General features: G+C 39.6%; 1 protein-coding gene across 1 annotated transcript in view; it reads right to left on the bottom strand.

Moving 5' to 3' along the window:
• The window catches only part of LOC131104687 (cadherin-4-like), a 215,436-nt gene that overhangs the window by 117,791 nt on the left and 79,666 nt on the right, over positions 1-17,979 (bottom strand). The window contains exon 3 of the mRNA XM_058052161.2: positions 12,500-12,523. Coding sequence (XP_057908144.2) covers positions 12,500-12,523 — 24 coding nt within the window. The remainder of the gene's footprint in view (positions 1-12,499; positions 12,524-17,979) is intronic.

Here is a 17,979-nt window from a genome sequence, read left to right as displayed (position 1 = left end):
AGTCTGCTTCTTTGCTCCGGTGATTCCCAATGAAATTGATTCTCATACCTCAAGAGATCTCCCACTGTGCCTCTTCTCCCTGGTCCTCCTGCCTCTATTACATACCTGTCTCGAGGAGGAATGATCTACACATTACCCATGAGTACTGTTGATCGCTACACGCATCGGCGGCTCCTGGTGCTCAGGGATGTAATAGGTCCAGTGTAGAGAAGGTGGAAGAACAGGACAAGGTAGATGGACATAGGAAGGATGGACAGGGAATCAAGGAATGAATCAAGATGACAGTAAACGGCTGGAGCAGAAAGACGGGGAAATATACTGGAGCTGCGCTACACTTTTCTGTCCACACACAGTAGCTCACAAAGTGAATTCATCCCTCACATTTTAGTCATTTCTCGTTTATCACGGTTAATTGGTTTCACACCGTGACTGTAATTTAGAAGACGCAGCATTCCACGCTAGTCACCAGTTGTCAGTAATGTTCAGTGAGACATGTGCGCCAGACATCATCAACAGGATTTTATTGCAGGTTTGAATTAACTCAAAACAGGCACAATAATCCCTAATATAAATCCCTAATAAAAACATCAGCGACTGTTGCAGTTTGAGCCCCAAATGTCACCGTCACCTCACTCAGCTCCCCGTGGAATACACGGCTTATTTACTCTTATCATGGCTAGTATATTGCGTAATATATACAACTATAGAGTGGTTGTTCATATCTAGAATGTGCTAAAAGTGTTAAAAAAACATATTAAGTTTTTGATGCTCTAATTATAATTTTTTTAAATTTATAAATAAGAAATTCTTATTTATTCACTTATCACAGTGGGGTTTGGAACCAAGGTAAAGGGAAATCATGCAGGTGAACTGTGAAGTGGATTTACTCTTTAAAAAAAAAATAACATAAACAACAATAAAATAAATTAATTTGTGTAAGAAGGTTATGGCGATAACCAGATGAAATCTTATAAAACAAACACTAAAAATCGAGTTCTGTAAAATAGATGTTGATGTTGCATGTGGTTGTAAAGCACACCATAAATAGGTTGGAATGGAACTCGATTTGGGAATTGAGTAAAAGCATCCATCCATTCATTCATTCATTCATTTATGTATATTAATTTAGGTATATGCTGGAGCCGATCCCAGCTGTCTTTGAGTAAGAGGCGGGGTACACCCTGGACTGGTTGCCAGCCAATCACAGGGCACATATAGACAAACAACCATTCACACTCACGTTCATACCTATGGACAATTTGGAGTCGCCAATTACTGAAAGAGTACAGGTTGTTAGAACAATGCGATTTTAGGCTCCTTCTCCAAACAGCACAGAGGAAGACAATCATCATGGCTAGAGGCTGCGGCTTCGACCACGTACCTCTCAGCTCCCAGGAGGGCTAGGTGTCACTCGTGTAGCGAAAAAAAAGCAAACCCTTTAATGAATCGAGCTCTTTATCTGTGCCTGAGCAGTAAGTTATTAGTTACTGAGTGCCTGCACTACGGAGCAGATTCTGTGATTCTGTTTCCCAGGGCGTGGGGGGGGGGGGGGGGGGGGGTCAGAAAGGATCTGACGACGAGGGGAAAGAGAAAGTTCATATGTACAGTATTTGGTGCCTTATTTTGTAATACGGTGTGACATCTGTGGCCTCCATGCTATAGAAAAACCTTGAAGCATGGTCACACATCACTGACAAGTGTAGTATTAGTCTGGAAGGCTGCAGGAACACCGCACAATAACAACACCCTGTGGGATGGCCTGAAACTGTTTAGACTCGCCACTATTTCCTATATTTGTTTAATTTTTACATTTTCATAAGTACACGGTTACTCCATATAAGTGTTGATGCCTTGTAATTTGTATTCATACAATTAACTGTAATTATGGATATAATTCACTAAAACATTTATTTCACCTATTGCACAAATCTAAGGAAATGCAACCGGAATAGGTGCAGATTCTGGAAGATCTAGAAAGTGGTTATTGTGGTAGCTGCTCTATAGGAGTCCACAACTCCATACAAAGTGTAGACAAATTAGGATAATAGGTGCCCTTTAACATAAAGCATTATACAGCTTTATCAAAATTACACTGTTATTAATTCATATTAATTAATATTAATATATTAATATTAACCTTTTCAATTATTTTTTACAAAATCTTGTGTCATTCTTGCATTGGTAACAAGGCTTGGTTCGACTTAAAGACATTGTTTTCCTGCTGATATACTAAACTAAATACCTTGCCGGAATAATTGCCTGTACTTACAGTACACTAAATATGACCAATAGTATTTGTGTGTTACCAGACATTGTCTTTGGAGACACAATGGAGTGATTCTACCTCAAATCAAAGCGCCCAAGGAAAACTGATAACAGCCTTTTAATGGGATAAAAACATCCAGCCCCATTCCCAGAATCTCCTTATCCTGGCTACCTGCAGGCAGTGCAAATCTAGATGAGGATGGAGCCAGTCTAATCCCTCTGTGTCACCTTTGTGCAGTTTCTCAGAGCGGCTCAACTCCCCAGACGGCACCTGATGGCTCTAATTGCCCTCCTCTGGTTGGGAGCACGGAGTAGAAATGCATTAAACAGCATTAAATCTGTAGAAGGTGCAATCACATGCGCCTTCCCTGTCACACGTCTGTACTTACGCTGGTGCGCTAATGTAAACATCTGGAAGACACTTAAGATGCCCCCCCCCCCCCCCAACACTTTTTTTGTCTCACTTCTTCCTGTCTTAAGACATACAAAAATCCATATGGTGAGAAAAACATCTAATCCTATTGCAGCTTGCATGTGTTGCATATGGATGAGGTTGATTTGTGTGTATCGCGGCATTAAGCTTATGGTACATCTGTGTCGGTCCGATTCCGTGTTGTTTTAGGCCCTGGCTTTTTTTTTTTCCCAACAAGCAACCCATCCACACTGTTGTCCGCAAAAATGTTGCATCCAGACGGGAATGAATCACTAAGTGAAAACCATGTAATACACAATGCACACCTATGTGTGGCGCCAGAACAAGCATGCACTCCAAAACCATAGAAGAAGAATGAACGTCTGCAACTAAGTCAGCCATCTTCCACTTATGAGAGGTGGAATTACTTCTGTGAGTTATTATGGGGTATAAGACAAGAAAATATCAAGGATATGTCGACTGAATCATCTGTCTAAATAAAAAACTAAAAAAAATATGTTAATTATATTAAGAAAGCAGGAAGTGAACAAATGTAACAGTTACTGATTGTAAAAGTACCAGATGGAGGGGTAGGATTTAATAAGCTTTGCTTCTTCCTACTCCTTTTGGACATGTGGAACTATGAATTATGGGATGCACTCATTTGTAATCTGATGCATGTTCAAACCATTACCAAATATTATGATATAATATTCACTTACGGTCACATCATGTGGTGTCGTCGGGGACATCATCATTCTCGTAAAACGTTTCCGTGTGGATAGCCTCTGAATTAAATACAAAACTGAAGACGGGAACACGGGAACAAAACAACACCACCATATTATCAGCACAGATGAGAGCAAATAATTGAAAATTACAAACGTTAAAAGTTCTAACACTCCTTAAAAGCTATGCAAACATACTATTAAACCATTAACTCTACCAAGCCTCGATATCACAGACAGTCTTTGAAAGGGGACATGAAAAAAATGAGAAAGGAAAGCCCCGGTATAAAGTAAACAACAAAGAAAGAAAGCCCGAGTAAATAAAAGAGAATGTTCGGAAGACTGGTACGACCGGGAGGTGCTGACTTGCGGAGCGTGATCCTCTTTAGCATTTAAGCTATGAGCATTTACTGGCTGAAGGATAAGGCAAGTTCCCTATTTGTCTGAAGAGCATCAGCTACAACACTGACAGAGAAGATCAATCAAATAAATGCAACACATCTCTGCACCAGCTGTCACACTAATTACCTCCCACCACTGTTATCTTTAGCATCAATTCTATGGTAATGCACCAGGTGATAGTGGCAATGGCTCAGCGTAAATTCTACTTTCTCCTAATGAGCATCGCATTTCCATAGAGACACAAACGTCTTTCTGTAGTGGCTACAGACCTTCTGCATGTGGAGTTAAGCTGCATATTGTATTCATGCCCTTGTGCTATTGTGCCAGTTTAGATTTTAATGGTCTGTGCAGTGTTTACTCTTCAAATATTTCCACATGAATTATTAATGGCTGCTGGTGGTTTGCGCACGAAGAATTAGCAGAGGATATTCCATCTGGACCTACTTCGCATCCTGGGTGCGATGTGCCTCTCTAGAGTAAACAGGCTGACTGGAAAGTTGTATAACTTTGCAAGTAATTTGTTATCCAGGTTTCTCATGAGAGTCTTTATCCTTCTCACTCGAGCCATAATGATAAGATGTGGTAATGGTTTTCATTTTATTTGAACATGCATCCATTTGCAATGGAATACATCATGTGAGTTTGTTAAATGTTCCCCTGATCTGTGATTTAAAATAAGATAATAGTTGTTATCTGTTACGAATGGATGGATACTCATTCAATCAAAGCTTCATTAGGGACAGAGTGGCATTCCCAAAGAGACATTTTAGGATTGGGCATTGCTGCGTGATCTTCACATTCATACCTGTGGGCAACTTAGAGTCTCCAATATTTTATTTATTTTTTAAATGTGGGAGGGGTGGCACATAGGTCGAGTGGTTAGCCCGCAGACCTCACAGCAAGGAAACCAGGGTTCAATTCCACCCTCGGCCATCACAGTGTGGAGTTTGCATGTTCTCCCCGCGCATGCGTAGGTTTTCTCCGGGTACTCCGGTTTCCTCCCACATTCCAAAAACATGCTAGGTTAATTGGCGACTCCAAATTGTCCATAGGTATGAATGTGAGTGTGAATGGTTGTTTGTTTATATGTGCCCTGTGATTGGCTGGCGACCAGTCCAGGGTGTACCCCGCCTCTTGCCCAAAAACAGCTGGGATAGGCTTCAGCAACCCTTGTGAGGAAAAGCAGTAGAAAATGAATTAATGTGTTTTTTTTTTGTTGGCTGCACAGCGGACGAGTGGTTAGCATGCATGCCTCACGGCTAGGAGACACGAGTTCGATTCCACCATCTCTGTGTGGTTTTCTCCAGGTACTCCGGATACCTCCCACATTCCAAAAACATGCTAGGTTAATTAGCGACTCCAAATTGTCCATAGGTATGAATGTGAGTGTGAATGGTTGTTTGTCTATATGTGCCCTGTGATTGGCTGGCCACCAGTCCAGGGTGTACCCCGCCTCTCACCCTAAGACAGCTGGGATAGGCTCCAGCAACCCTTGTGAGGAAAAGCGGTAGAAAATGTATGAATTAATGTTTTTTTTTTACCTGCACGGTGATCGAGTGGTTAGCATGCAGGCCTCACGGCTAGGAGACAAGAGTTCGATTCCACCATCTCTGTGTGGTTTTCTCCAGGTACTCCGGATACCTCCCACATTCCAAAAACATGCTAGGTTAATTGGCGACTCCAAATTGTCCATAGGTATGAATGTGAGTGTGAATGGTTGTTTGTATATATGTGCCCTGTGATTGGCTGGCCACCAGTCCAGGGTGTATCCCGCCTCTCGCCCTAAGACAGCTGGGATAGGCTCCAGCACCCTCAACCCTCATGAGGAAAAAGCGGTAGAAAATGAATGAATGAATGAAATGTGGCAGGAATCCGTATCCCCTGGAAAAAACATAAAGCAAAGGTCGGCAACCCACGGCTCCAGAACAGCAAGCAGCTTTTCAGCCTCGTTGTTGCGGCTCCCTTCGCTGAGCAAGGTGTTTTTTTTTTTTTTTATAGGGGAAAAGTGCATTTTCGAAATTAATGTGAAATATCTGACCCGCCGCACATCCATGACTGCATATAGTCTGCATTCTGACAGCTGATTAGATGAGCAAGGGGAAGGGGCAGTCCGCTATTGTATGCAGACTACTGAATCTCACTATACTGAAGAGGATAAAAGGTGAGGGAGTTTTGAGCCGAGTGTAAAGCAAGTCACTGCACAGTAAAATCAAAGCATGTAATTAACAGGAGCATAGCGGTATGGTTTTTAATGAGAGGAGCGCTGTAGCCTTGTGCTCCGAGCCTGTGACACGCTAATCGCAGAGGTGGACACTCCAGGTAAGGTAGATAGTGTGCTGCAGATGGCTCTCCGCTCACCACTCAGAACAATATGTGCTTTCGCTTTCACATTTAGAAATACCAGAAAAATCTGCTTTAGCGACAAAATGGTCAAGCCGGCAACACGGATGGAGAGTACATGAAGGAAACGTTCATTTTATCAAAATTATTCCAAAAATGCATGGGAATGGGACGGGAATTAATCATTAAGTGAAAATGATGTAATACACAATGCATACCTATGTATGGCGCCAGAACAAGCATGCAGACAACACCACGTGACACTCCAAAACCATAGAAGAAGAATGAATGTATGCAATAAGTCAGCCATCTTCCACTTATGAGAGGTGGAATTACTTCTGTGAGTTATTATGGGGTATAAGGCAAGAAAATATCAAGGATATAAAAAAATTAAAAAAATTAAAATTAATAAAATGAAGTAAAAAAAACATGTTAAGAAAGCAGGAAGTGAACAAATGTAACAGTTACTGATTGTAAAAGGTAGTTTCTGACATTTGTTTTTACTGGAAGAGAAGGCAAAATGGAACTTTCTGACTTCTGACCCATGACCTAACCGAGAGGTAGGGAACCTATGGCTCGGGAGCCAGGTAGGGCTCTTTTGATGACTTTATCTGGCTCTCAAGCATTTCTTACCACAATAAAAATGTATTTTTGCTAACATTTTAAAGTGAACATCACAGAAATGACTGTTAAAAATAATATTCAAAATCAACAACTTTTTTATGCATTTTAATTCGTCCATCTATATTCTGCTGCAATACGGCCAACCATATCTATCTTTCCTGATGATACTTTCCAGGTCAAACACCAAAACTTGATTATTACTGGATAATGCAGTAGTCTACCTCGGTCATTGAGATGTCAACATGTAAATATAAACTTTCCTCCTTTAGTCAAATAGTCACCTAGCTAAAGCTGCAGAACCAAGCCTTCTGGCAAAGATGGCCAAAATAATAAAATATACTGAGTACGGTGCAAAACTATGCAGCAGCAGAAGTTGCATTAATGGCAACAAGTATTTGATTTATTATTAGACACTGCGCTGCTCATGAAAGTGTGCTGGCCACACCCCGTTGGCGTGGGGTAGTGTGCCTGGTCTACGTAATTAGAGCCCATTATCTAAAACTGTTGGTCTTACATAAAAATGCACACATTTTATTGCATTCAATGTTTAAAAAAATTTATATGGCTCTCACAGATACACATTTTAAAATATCTGGCCTTCATGGCTCTCTTCGCCAAAAAGGTTCCCGACCCCTGACCTAACCTTTTGACTTGAGCATGTCACCTTTTGCTGCGTATATAAGGTATGGCTTGAATTCTCTGAGCAGGAAGAGGGTGTGATATACAGTTGTATGTTGGAACGCTACCAAACGATCCTTACCAAGTCATCCACCTTAATTCTCCAAACTGGTAAGTAACAATGCAGATATCATAAAATCCTGATCGGAACATAAGATTAAGATATGCCTTTATTCGTCCCTCAGTGAGGAAATTTGTATTGCACAGCAGCAAAAGTACAGAATCAGTTAAGCAGTACAAAATACACAATATAGAAAAATAAACAATATCTCTCCTCTCCCAAGTAAAAACAACATCGAAAGCTTTAAGTCTCGTCTTAAAACCCACTTTTATTCTCTGGCTTTTAACTCGGAGTGAGTCGTGTGGTCCTGTGTCTTTTAGTTCTTCGTTTTTGTTGTAATTGGTTTTATTTTTTATACTTTTATTTTTAATATTTTAATATCTATTTTACTATTTTATTTCTTAAATGATCTTTTAGTTTTAGATTATTACGTTTTATTTTTACTAGTCTGTGCAGCACTTTGGAAACTCTGTTTATAAAATGTGCTATATGAATAAAGTGGATTGGATTGAATATAAACAACTCAAGTATTAACAAAATCAACAGTTTTCCCAGAGTTATATACAATACAGTATGTAGATAATATGAAACGAGATGATATATTTGACCAGTCTATACACTGAGATCTTGCTAGTGAGTTAATATGAGGCATTATGAAAATACTTCACATAGAACTTAGTATATTGCATTTAGAGCCCATAATATTGATCAGATATTGCAAAGTGAATGGGGTCTGGAGTAACTATACTGACTATAAAAGCAAGTATTACACAGATGTACATAGTGGTGTAGAAGTCTAAAAGCGTCTGTATCTTTCTGTGAATAAAATACAATGTACATACGATGATGCTGATTAATTATTAATTCATTGGAAAACTGTGATTATCTGATTAAAAATGTAGAATCATTTAACATCCTTTGTATTTTAACATTGTGCCACGGTTTATCTGATTATTAAAAGCTGACAGGCTTCACAGAGCAAGTGGCGCCGATTCCCATCAGTAGAATTACAGGGCCTGACTTCATTAGCCCTGTTAGCACAAAGCTGCTTTACCCTCACTCATGCCTGGCTTAACCTGCACAGAGATGAATGCTAAGAGGAACCAAGCAAAAGGTGGAGTCAAAGAGGGGCTGAAACTAAAGTAGCATGGGGGACAAAAGCATTTAGAGCGTCAAAAGTGTCAAAGTGGAGTATAGAGGATGAGAAAGTAAGAAGCAGGAGGACAACGGGAGGGCATGGAGCGTGTGAACCTAGACTTTTCCGAGGCAGGAGAGGATGAAGCTCAAAGCGTCAAAGCGTCGGTTGAATTCAGAGGGATTTACCAATGCAAAAAAAAAATGAGCAAAACAATCAATTAACTTGCGCTGCTGGCTAATCAATTATTCTTCTCTACGTTTCTGGCACGCTAACATTCAAAGTGGTTAACTGAGATTCCAGCGAGAGCGTGCTGGAGAATTAACACTGACCTCCCTGAACACATTAGGAGCCGCACGCCCGCTCGAGCTAACAAATGCATATGCATTCAAGCACATGCACATGCATCCTTGTCCTCCGGTGCATTCATCTGCGTTGCTTCTCACCAGGAACCCTCTCAACACTCTGTCTTCTCCTGCTGCCAGCAGAGCTTTTTGGCTGGCTTAACTACGCCCACATCCCCCCCCAGAGGGGACAGCCCGTGACGGATGGTTGCGCGTGTGACTCCGATTCGATTCAGTCCATTTGATAAATTTATTGCTGGCATTTTGAAAATGAAATTAGAGGGATGTCTCAGAGAGAATGTTTTTGCAGCACAGGTGCCATAAATATACTTCATGTGGTGAAGGTGTAAGGGGGCGGCTAGCAGGGATGCTGGAAAAGTGAATGAATAAAGGCATGTTATAATGAGCTTTATCACCTTATGGGTAAGAACATAATGAAAGCGTATTGAATAAATATTACCTACTTTCTGTCCTATGTCATGCATAACTTAAATCATATCTTGAAAAACTAAGCATGCGTAAAATGTTTCCCCCCCATCAGGGAATTGATGTGCATGCACACAAAACTTTCATGTCCCCAATTTGTGGTCTATTCGGGAGAATTTGTAGCAATTTGAAGCACTCTGTGTCAACATATTCTCAACCAAATTATTTCCAGTAGGAGATTAAGAAGGAAGAAGGCAATCATTTTGACTATGACAGTTTGTTGGGAAAAATGTCTGTTCCGAGAACCAGGCATTGGTGTGGCAATATATTTTTTAAATAATTTTCAGATGACAAGAAGACATTTTGTGTACATCAAGGAGTACCTTTCCCAGACGTGACCCGGATGTTCACACTGCAGTAACATGGAATACATATTAGATTGAGAAATGTCAGTGGACACTAAAGTTGTACTTTTTCCATCCGTTATGTTCTGGCAGACATAAAATTCAAATGCATACAGACTATGGTCAAAGCTCTTTGTTTATGGCCAAACTTTTTTGCCCCAAGGTCCCATGCCTCTTCAAGCCCAGACAGCCCCATCAGAGTCGTATCTGTCAGTCATGTATAGACACAAACACAAGGATATTTTTCTCCACGGCAGTAGCAATGTGAGACACACTGAGAGTGCTTATAAATATTTCTGACTCAAACCGCGGGCAATTTGAACATATTGAATGGGCAAGTGATGTCAGGTCCTGATAGCCAACAGAAGCCAACTAAAGTGAGCACTCTTTCACTGTCAGGGTTCTGTGACCTTATTTATCTTCCTCTCATTCAGAAACATATGTGAGTGTGGCAGTGGCGGAATGATGTACGCTATGCCAGCCCTTCAACATTCATCAGAGAGCGAGGCTCGGCCAGCACACATCACTTAAGTTTATGGACCCTTGTGACAGTGTCGTATACTGCCTAGTCATCGTATATACTGCATATGAAGTGAATTGTGTGTATATGTGTTGAGGTGATACAGTGAATATTGCATTGGACCTGCGTATTGCTCTGTTTCTGAAGAAACAACATTCATTAATATGACTTTTGGCCCTTAAAATTAAAAAAAAAAAATATATATATATAGACACATACATACATACATATGAAAATAGTGGTGCTCTGCTCAATCGGCCACTGATTGATATCGGACAATATCCGTGAAAAAGCATGGTATTGATTGGTATCAGACAATATCCGTGAAAAAGCATGGTATTGATTGGTATCGGACAATATCCGTGAAAAAGCATGGTATCGATTGGTATCGGACAATATCCGTGAAAAAGCATGGTATCAATTGGTATTGGACGATATCCGTGAAAAAGCATGGTATCAATTGGTATTGGACGATATCCGTGAAAAAGCATGGTATCGATTGGATATCGGATGATATCCGTGAAAAAGCATGGTATCGATTGGTATCGGACAATATCCGTGAAAAAGCATGGTATCGATTGGTATTGGACAATATCCGTGAAAAAGCATGGTATCGATTGGTATTGGACAATATCCGTGAAAAAGCATGGTATCAATTGGTATCGGACAATATCCGTGAAAAAGCATGGTATCGATTGGATATCGGACGATATCCGTGAAAAAGCATGGTATCGATTGGTATCGGACGATATCCGAGAAAAAGCATGGTATCGATTGGTATCGGACGATATCCGTGAAAAAGCATGGTATCGATTGGTATCGGACGATATCCGTGAAAAAGCATGGTATCGATTGGTATCGGACGATATCAGTGAAAAAGCATGGTATTGATTGGTATTGGACATTATCACATACTACAGTATTAATTGGCCCTGTATGCTAGAAACCGCCCATGAATGATACAGGAAAAGGCTGAAATGATACTGTGTCAAAGCCCAGGGCAGTGATACTGATAAAATATAGAGTTTAACCATGTCCAGTATCAGCCCCCGTTGGTCTCGGGCTGATACTGACACTTGGGGGCATGATACCTGGCCTGATACCAGACAAACCATGTGGAAAAAGTATCAGTGAAAAAGCATGGTATCGATTGGTATCGGACAATATCCGTGAAAAAGCATGGTATCAATTGGTATCGGACAATATCTGTGAAAAAGCATGGTATCGATTGGTATCGGACAATATCCGTGAAAAAGCATGGTATCGGACAATATCCGTGAAAAAGCATGGTATCGGTGTATCCTATTAGAGTTTTTAAACACTGATTCCCTTCACCAATTAGCTCCGCCCCCATTGCAGCATCCATCCTATGGTGACCGTCTCCCACTCATTTTCCCTTTACAAAACCAAAACAAGGATGTCTGCCATATGGGACTTACCTGTTGTTGTGTAAGTCCCACTGTAAGTCCCACAGTGTGTGTCTGTGTGGGAGGCAACAAACAACTGCAACCAGCCACACCCGCAAGCGACTTCAGACTCCAGACCGAATTGTACAAGTCTCCTACAGTTTAGATTGGCAGTCAGATGTGGAGGGAATTTGGGGATATCAAAGTCGTCACCTCCCACGTGCACGGAGAGCTGCGGACCAAGCAGCGCCGACGAGCCCCGCCAACCGCAGTTGCCTGTCGCCACCTGTGTGTGGGGTCCTGCTTGAGCGCAATCAAGCCAAAACCAAACGTTTTCTGGTTCCCTTTTCATATTCATATCATACTGCATATAACCAATACTCCATTTAACCATTTACACTTCATCTTTGTGTTTGGTACCGATTTCACTCATGGATGATCGGGATCGGAAGCATAAAATCGGAGCATCCCTAAATGTAACACATGGTAAAGGGGGGCATCCATGGATTTAACTTTTACATTCATATTGCTTAGCCCTCTTGTCAAATAGCAACTGTGAGAGGACTCACTTGGTCCAATATTTCCATGTTTAGGTCCTTTCATTCATGATTATCATTGTGTTCTTCAAAATCACAGTGCACTCTCGCTTTACCGTTTAACCGTTGTAAAAATCATCATGTCACCATTACATCATCTCATCTCACACAGACACACAATGCAAGGAGTGGAAACTAAAAGGTAAGGGCCCTCTTACCTTTTTGTGCTGACACACTGGCGCCTGCAAATAGAACAGAGTGACACAAATGAATACAGTTGCACACATATAAAAATACAGTTAGTAATTCATGATTTCGAAAAAAAAATGGGTTTTATACACAAATTTATCATTAAAGCTGAATACATAATAATGAATAACACACATAATAAATATTATCCTCCAGAAGGTGAAATCTCTACATTCAAAAACACCTAACAGCCTTTCTATGCTCAAAAGGGAGCAACCAAGGGGGAGACTTGAGCAAACACAAAGAATATTTGCCTTAAGTAAAAAAGATGGCAGACCCTGGAACCCCTCAATCTCTTAAACAATTCACCCCGAGGACCTTTGGACGCTGCTGAGGAGCACTGAGACAGAGCAAATCAAACACTTTCAGAAAGCATTTTAGGTTGTTATTTAGAGCCTAAAATCAATTCTCGGCCCACAGGATGTGCACTTGGGTTGGGCAATAATGCGCCCCCGCTCCGTTTCTACAAAAGAACACTTATTTTGTACAACCAAGGCAGATGTGTTTACTTTAATATGCTGTTTGGAAGCTAACAAGATTGTTCTAGGGGGAAAAGTATGTAAAAAAACTTTAACAGTCTGGAAAAAAAATAATATATATATATATATATATATACACATATACACACACACATATATACACATATACACACACACACACACACATATATACACATATACACATACACACATATACACACACACACACATATACACACATATACACACACACACATATATATATATATATATATACATTTTATTATTTTTCTGCATGAATAAAACTTGAGCAGTCTGGAAAAAAAATATATATATATATGTGTGTGTGTGTGTATATGTGTATATATATATATATGTGTGTGTGTGTATATGTATATATATATGAACATGTTCATATATATATATATATTTTTTCCAGACTGCTCAAGTTTTATTCAATAAAAAAATATATATATTTTATTTTTTTCTGCATGAATAAAACTTGAGCAGTCTGGAAAAAAAATTTATATATATATATATATATTATATATATGAACATGTTCATATATATATATATTTTTCCCAGACTGCTCAAGTTTTATTCATGCAGAAAAAAATAAAATATATATATATTTTTATTTTTTATTTTTATTATTAGAATTTTTTCCAGACTGCTCAAGTTTTATTCAATAAATATATATATATATATATATATATATTTTATTTTTTTCTGCATGAATAAAACTTAAGCAAGTTTTATTCATGCAGAAAAAAAATAATGTAATAAAATAAAATATATATATTTTTATTTTTTATTTTTATTATTATAATTTTTTCCAGACTGTTCAAGTTTTTTAACATACTTTTCCCCCAAGAACAATCTTGTTAGCTTCCAAACAGCATATTAAAGTAAACATGCGCTGGAATATATATGTATATATATATATATATATATATATATATATATATATATATATATATATATATATATATATATATATATGAACATATCTCAGTTTGTTTCTAAGCCCAAACGACCACAGACATGAAAGCAGAAGAGGAACATCGGAATACATTTGTGGTGTACCAGGCTAAGCATGTGATAATCCAGAGCTTTGCCTAATTGTCAGAGTAGCTATGGCTTCCATTGTGAGCAAGACGTCTGTGTTTATCGAGGCACTGTGGTGTGGGATTGGGCCCCAACGTTTTGGGCTTTTGACACAGTGGGTTTATGAGGTGTTACAGTGGATCCGTACATAGTTTGATTGTCTGCTGTGTAACTCTCCATACGCTATGCATGCCTAAGCTAATCTTAAGAGCAGGCTGCAAATAATTAGAGCACAGCCAACCTTAGCATTAAATATATATATACTATATTGGTTCAGTTCCCTTAAAACCAGAAGGATTTCAGCCTCTCACTGACTTTAAAAAACTCATAAAGTGAAAGTTGCATATCTTATCTGTTTGCTTAGAAAAATGTCTTCTTATGCCGTCTTAGCCAACAGGACTTTGCCATATTGTCGTTATAGTTCACAATTCCCAGCAATATCAGCGGCATATATGGAGTTAAAGTCTAATTCCAAGTGAATGTGTGAGTGACGTTTTGATTTTGCCCGTGCAGCCACAGCAGTACTCCTGTGGCTTGGAGTAGTATGTAAAGTAGGCCATATGCCAGCGCAGGTTTCCCTATCCCCATGGATGCATGCAAGCTGAATAATGTTTCAGCATGCCCAAGGACAAAAAAAAAAGTGTTTTTGTGCTTTGTTTTTACATAATTTACAAAATAAGACGCATAAACATCTCCTGAGTGTTTTCTGCTTCAGCTCACAGATATTTTGTCAAAGATGAATCAGACCTAATATGATTTCTGTAATTAAGTCAAGCAGCAAACATAGCTCAAATGATATTTTGCTAGTTCAGAGAGCTCATCAGATGTTGTTAAAGCATATTCATGCAGACATTTTACTCATTAAAATGACATCACTTTGCCCAATGACAACCATCCTGATCCAACACACAGAAAGCCAAAAGACAAGGAAGTATCACATCTGAACATGAAAAATTGTTAACGTACAATTGCAGTAATTGCGCTCATTCCCACGGCAGTAGAATGTGTGTTTTGGTGCTCGGTTAATCAAAGTCAAAGTCAGAATGGTGCTGACTGACAGGCAGCCATAGAGAAACAGTTTGCAATGAATGAATAAGATCCAAATGAAAAGTAAAGCAAACCATTATTGATGGTTGGCAGCAAACCATTACGCTTTATGGAACGAGATTACAGACAATTGAGGGAATTGGGAATTTGCTAAATTGATCCTTTACTACCAGTATGGAAGCCAACTGCGACAGGTGAGCCACGACACTAGCGATACATGAACAACAGCCAACAGATACATCGTGTGTTACGTCGTAATCTGGCCGCCTCACACTGCGTGTAGAGATGTCGCATATATTATGAAAAGAAAACAAAGCAGGCGGTCGTTAGTTTACGGTGTTATGATATGCTGTTCCGTGGTTATGTACACAAGGCCATAAATCATTAACACTGTACCCGACTGTGCAATGGAGTAATACGTTGGTGGATCATTAATTAATGGCTGACAGGGAGGAAAAACACATAGTGACATTGGAGTCACTACACTCAGACAGTGACACTGTGGAAAAGACAGAAAGCAGAACTGGAGGTAGCAGAGATGAGGATGCTGAGGTTCTCATTGGGAGTGACCAGGATGGATAGGATCAGGAAGGAGTACATCAGAGGGACATTACATGTTAGAAGCCTTGGAGATAAAGTCAGAGAGGCCAGACTGAGATGGTTGGACAGTAGCTTTATGGATGTAGTGGAGGACAGGAGGGTAGTTGGTGTGAGAAGACAGGGGTGGATGGAGGAGATTGATTTGCTGTGACGACCCCTGAAGTAAAAAGCCAAAGAACATGCTCAGTGGAAATCAACATCGTCTGCATGCACGGCCCCATGAAGGTTAAATATGGTATTCTTAAATATGTGAAAGGCTCTTCTACTATAAAATGAACAGTAATAATACACAGTATAGTGGTCTCATTACTATGTCTGTCTGTCACTCCTTAGCTCAAAAGTTGACTAACATCACAATCTAGTAATGGATGGAACTTCTTCATGACACCAGTGCCACCTGTAAACCACAAAGTGTAGAATACTTTCTGCAAAACTAAGTGACTACACAACTTATCGGTCAGCATCAGTTTGTGTCAGCACTTTAACGATTACCATCTGTCAAATAAGTACATCAAAACAGCAAAGACCAGACACTAACGATGCATTTTCTTTCTACTCTACTTCATATCTAAATGAAGAACTGGAACCTGTAAAAGAGGGGCTTGTATTTCATCATGGTTATAATTAAGAACTATCACTGGTAATGATGAGAGGAAGCGTATTTCTTAGATATACTGTAGCATATGTTCCTTTTTTTTTTCCTTCTTCTATTTCTCACATCCCTGGAAAACGCTGCTTGAAATGGAAGTTTATTTGACCTGTCTGTAAGGAGAGATTGGAGTGTTGTAAATGTGTTATGCTCAGAATTACATTTACATTTATACATATTTACTCGCTCTTTGCTGCAAATTCTCTGCATGAAAATAGAGTGGAAATATGTTAACTTTTGATTGCTTACTGCTTATTGAAGTTGATGTTTATGGGTCTGTCCATGCTCTGCTTAAGTGCACTCTGCAGAAAATGCATGTAATGTAAAAAAATAGGAATGATCCAATCAGGGTTTTATGCCGCACATTTTGATATTGATCATCTATAAGTAAGATCGGACAATACCAATAACGATTACATGGATTAACTGTATACTTGGCTGCACGGTGTTGGAGTGGTTAGCACGCAGGCCTCACAACTAGGAGACCTAAGTTCAATTCCACCCTCGGCCATCTCTGTGTAGAGTTTGCATGTTCTCCCCGTGCATGCGTGGGTTTTTTTCCGGGTACTCCGGTTTCCTCCCATATTCCAAAATCATGCTAGGTTAATTGGCGACTCCAAATTGTCCATAGGTATGAATGTGAGTGTGAATGGTTGTTTGTATATATGTGCCCTGTGATTGGCTGGCGACCAGTCCATCGCCCCTCGCCCGAAGACAGCTGGGATAGGCTCCAGCTCCAGCTCCGCGACCCTTGTGAGGATAAGCGGTAGAAAATAAATGAATGAATTGTATAGTTTTTGTAATTTGTTTGTTTATGTATGTTAATTGTAAATGGTCCTGGCCAATAGGAATCAAACAACAACTGGACTGGGTTGTTGTTTGACTGGGTTTTCTAAATGTCTACGTTTATCTTTTACCCACATAAACTACAGAAGATAGAGCTTTAAATTTTTAGAGTTTGCGGTGCTAAAAGTCATAATCTGAACTAAAACTATTTTGAAACTAAATACTCTTGAGAATAAAAACTCTACAACCATCAATCAGAAACAAAAGCAACAAGATGATGCCATTGCTAGTGGGAAGCTTTCAGTAGTGATGCAAACCGCGAAGACCATCATGCACACAGAGAGAGAGGGTGGTTGTCACTGCAATAAGTCAATACCATTTGACTTGTCGGTGTTTAATAAATAATGAGATTGACTTTAGGTTCCCAGCGTGCCAAAGTTAGGCCTGTCAAAAAGTTAGCAAAAATTCAAAAATGTTCTTCAACTCAGAGGCAGTTATTATGTACACATCTACATGTACATTGCGTTGTTGTTTTTTTTTCCGTGGAGGAAAACAAGGTGTATGTTTTAATTATCAGAGGAGACGAGCGTATGCTCACATGCTACCTTATGCAAAGGGAGTGCTGCCTTCCTGCTCATTATGTACTAATGAGTTGTCTATTAATGAAAATGGAAAGCATTTATTTTGCGAGCACAGAGGGTTCAGCTGGATTAATTACAGCAGCAAAATGAAAACAGCAAGTGCAGCATCAGTCTTGTGTGGCACATTACCCATTAGCCA

The sequence above is a fragment of the Doryrhamphus excisus genome, linkage group LG15 (genome assembly GCF_037039965.1).
Source record: "Doryrhamphus excisus strain RoL-2023G ecotype Guam linkage group LG15, RoL_Dexc_Guam_v1.1, whole genome shotgun sequence".
NCBI classification, from domain to species: Eukaryota; Metazoa; Chordata; class Actinopteri; order Syngnathiformes; family Syngnathidae; genus Doryrhamphus; species Doryrhamphus excisus.
The sequence above is the reverse complement of the archived record's forward strand: the minus strand, read 5'-3'. Positions and strand labels throughout refer to the sequence as shown.